At 40.5% G+C, this 2,859-nt stretch overlaps 1 protein-coding gene across 1 annotated transcript; it reads right to left on the reverse strand.

Annotated features, from left to right (window-relative positions):
- Positions 1–1,292: 1,292 nt before the first annotated feature.
- Positions 1,293–2,452, reverse strand: ACTRT1 (actin related protein T1). Its single transcript, XM_054576952.1, has one exon. It carries the CDS (start codon positions 2,450–2,452, stop codon positions 1,319–1,321), a length of 1,134 nt encoding a protein of 377 aa, XP_054432927.1. The 3' UTR covers positions 1,293–1,318.
- Between the last annotated feature and the right edge of the window lie 407 nt (positions 2,453–2,859).

Below are 2,859 nucleotides of genomic sequence, written 5' to 3' on the forward strand. Positions count from 1 at the left end.
ACTGTGTTGGGAAAATATGTGCAAAATAGGATTTTTTTTTTGCATGAATGGTTTCATTTCATTCAGGCTAATTTTTTTAGTATAGCCTTTTATTTTTTTATTTGTTCCCTCTCCTGATCTTTTTCCACTTGTATCACCTCTTATTGAATTCTTCTCTTCTAACTTGTGTAAACCCAATGATGTATAGCTTTCTGTACTTTCCTTCAACTGATTACAATCATAAGAAAATGTTGTATATGTATATGTATATACATATACATAATAATGTGCTAACATACATATATATGGGAAAGCAGCACTGTTTTGTTTGCTTAAAAATGAATTTATTACAAAAATTTCTTTAAATTTTACATTTTTCTTCCAATAATATTTTAGAAAAATAACATGAAATTAATATAAAGAAATTTATGTATGCATAATTAATTCAACAATTTCTTTATGATGACCATTAAATATTTCTGGTAATTTACCCTTAACAAGAGGAGGTTATAAATATCCTTTAAAGTAAAAGCAAACAAACAAAAAGTAAGTAGTGGTGTTGATTTTTAATATTCCAACTGGCAATAGGGGCCCTAAGTTTAGAGTGCTTTAAATAAATAGTGATTTTTGTTCACATCTCTCCTCTTTGCAAAAGACAACAGCTCCATCCTGTTTCACTGCCTCATCAAGTAACAGCAGAGAGCTGTATTGCATTCTATTGTGCTAGTTAAACACCAACTGAGTGGAAGACTACATATGCATATACACATAGTCTGTGGACACAGGTAATAATCTGGTGAAGGCTAGGGTGGGGAGGGAAAATGGGGGACATCTGTAATAGTGTCAACAATAAAAAACAGATTTTGATGATCCCTAAAAGCATGGTAGCATCCCTTCTTAATTCCCCTCCCCTCCCTGAACTTTTCCTCATGAGTCTGTCTCTCCTCAGTCTTAGATCTATCAAAAATATCTAAGCCACTTGATTAAAATGAAGATTCCAGGGACTCTACTAAGTCAAACAGTGGACATGAGGCTCAAGCACCTCCTTTATCACAAACTCCAAAAAGTTGATACAGCCTCAACATATACCCCGAAGGATTTCTCAAAAGAAAACAATTGAAGAGGTTCATGGGACAGGAAAGATGAAATACAACCACTTAAAAAGATTCACTCCTTTGACCAGAAAGCACTGTGGTACCAACAAAAATGAACTAAAACCCAAAATACCATATCACTTCTATCAAAAAAAAAAAAATGCTGGAGCCCATGGGAAGATTTCACCTTTATTCAGTGCTCCCATGATCTGACACTTCAAGCTGTTCCTTGTGCTTTGAATTCTTTAAAAGCATCTTCTCTGAACAACATATGTCCCAAACTCCATGAACTCTGCAGAAGTGATCCACATCTGTTTGAAACTGCTCAGAGAGGTCATGATAGATGCACCTATCCATGCAGAGAAACACCTATCAGGAGAAGCTGTGATCTTGATGGGAGTTCCTCTGGAAGCCAGCTGTTCCAATTCTTTCATAAGTCTTTCTTCAAGCCCAGGGAAGAGAGTAGTGCCTCCAGACAGTACAATTTCTGCAAAGAGATTCTTCTGGATGTCTTTGTCACACTTCATAATGCTGCTGGTAACCATATTTGGGAGCCCTGGGCTATAGATGCCCAGATGGTGAGGTGTGAAAAGAACCTCAGGCACCTGGTACAGCTGTTCCCCAATGTAGAAGACATTCCCATCTGGCAGTTGGTAGTTTTTCAGGATCTCCTCTGACCTCTTATACAGCTCTTTGTCTGGATCCATGGCCACGTAGCACAGCTTCTCTTTGATGTCATTAACTAAGTCCTTGTTGAGTATGTAAGGGGAAATATTCCCACTAGCGAGGAGTAGCTGGGTGAGGTGCTCTGTAAGGTCTCCTCCTGCCACATGGAGCTTGGTAACAGCATGAGGCAAGGAGTAACCCTCAAAGATTGGGACAGTGCAAGTGACTCCTTCCCCACTGTCCAGCACAAGGCCCGTGACAGAGGCAGAAGCATAGAGTGCTGCTACTGCATGGTTGGACAGGTAGAAGGCAGGCACATTGAAGGTCTCAAACATAACTTCTGCCATCTTCTCTCGAGTCTCTCTTGGGTTCAAGGAGGGCTCGGTCATGAGTACAGGCTGTTGACAGGATTTTACTCCCAGTTCCCACTCAAACAGATATTTCCAAAGTTTCTCCATGTCTTCCCATCCCGTTACCAGTCCACGCTCAATGGGGTAGTGCAAATTCAAAGCCTCATACTTGTATAAGGCATTTTCCCCCACAACATACTTTTTCTGATAGGGTAGTGATAAAGGCATGTTAACTTGAGGATGCCCCACAACAGATCTGATGACACGACGGGGTACAGTCTCTCCAGACAGGCCTGCTTTACAGAGTCCCGATCCATTGTCAAAAATTACAGCTGGGATATCTAATATGTACGGGTTAAACATGTCTGCAGAATGTTCTGAACTTCACCAAAATAAAGGACACTGGGTCACTGGGTGAAGTAATAGGCACCTCTGAAAGTTCTAAAGCCACAGGATTCCAATGTTCTCAGGGTGTCACTCAGGTGAAGCTAGCAGGCTGCCTCCAATACCCCAGAACATCCCATCCTCAACCCATGAATCTTGTTTTAAGGCAGCCCAGAGCCTGCAGAGGGTATTTCACTGATGATTATCCCTATGTAATAATGTAGTCATGGCAACAGTTGTGCTAGGGAGCATCAGAGAGATTTAAAGGGGGTGGGGCCCCTAAGTTGCTGTTATATCTGTACTACTAGTGTGAAGCAGAAGTAGGCAAACCATATCTAAGGACAGCTTTGATAACTCTGTAAACCTGAAGCAAAGTTCTACTCTTA

This window comes from Pteronotus mesoamericanus, unplaced genomic scaffold (assembly GCF_021234165.1).
Source record: "Pteronotus mesoamericanus isolate MK-2021 breed Mesoamerican mustached bat unplaced genomic scaffold, CSHL_Meso_final contig_40, whole genome shotgun sequence".
Classification (NCBI taxonomy): Eukaryota; Metazoa; Chordata; class Mammalia; order Chiroptera; family Mormoopidae; genus Pteronotus; species Pteronotus mesoamericanus.

Excerpts from the sequence above, each read along its gene's own strand:
- ACTRT1 (XM_054576952.1), bottom strand. The coding sequence starts at position 2,452 with ATGTTTAACCCGTACATATTAGATATCCCAGCTGTAATTTTTGACAAT.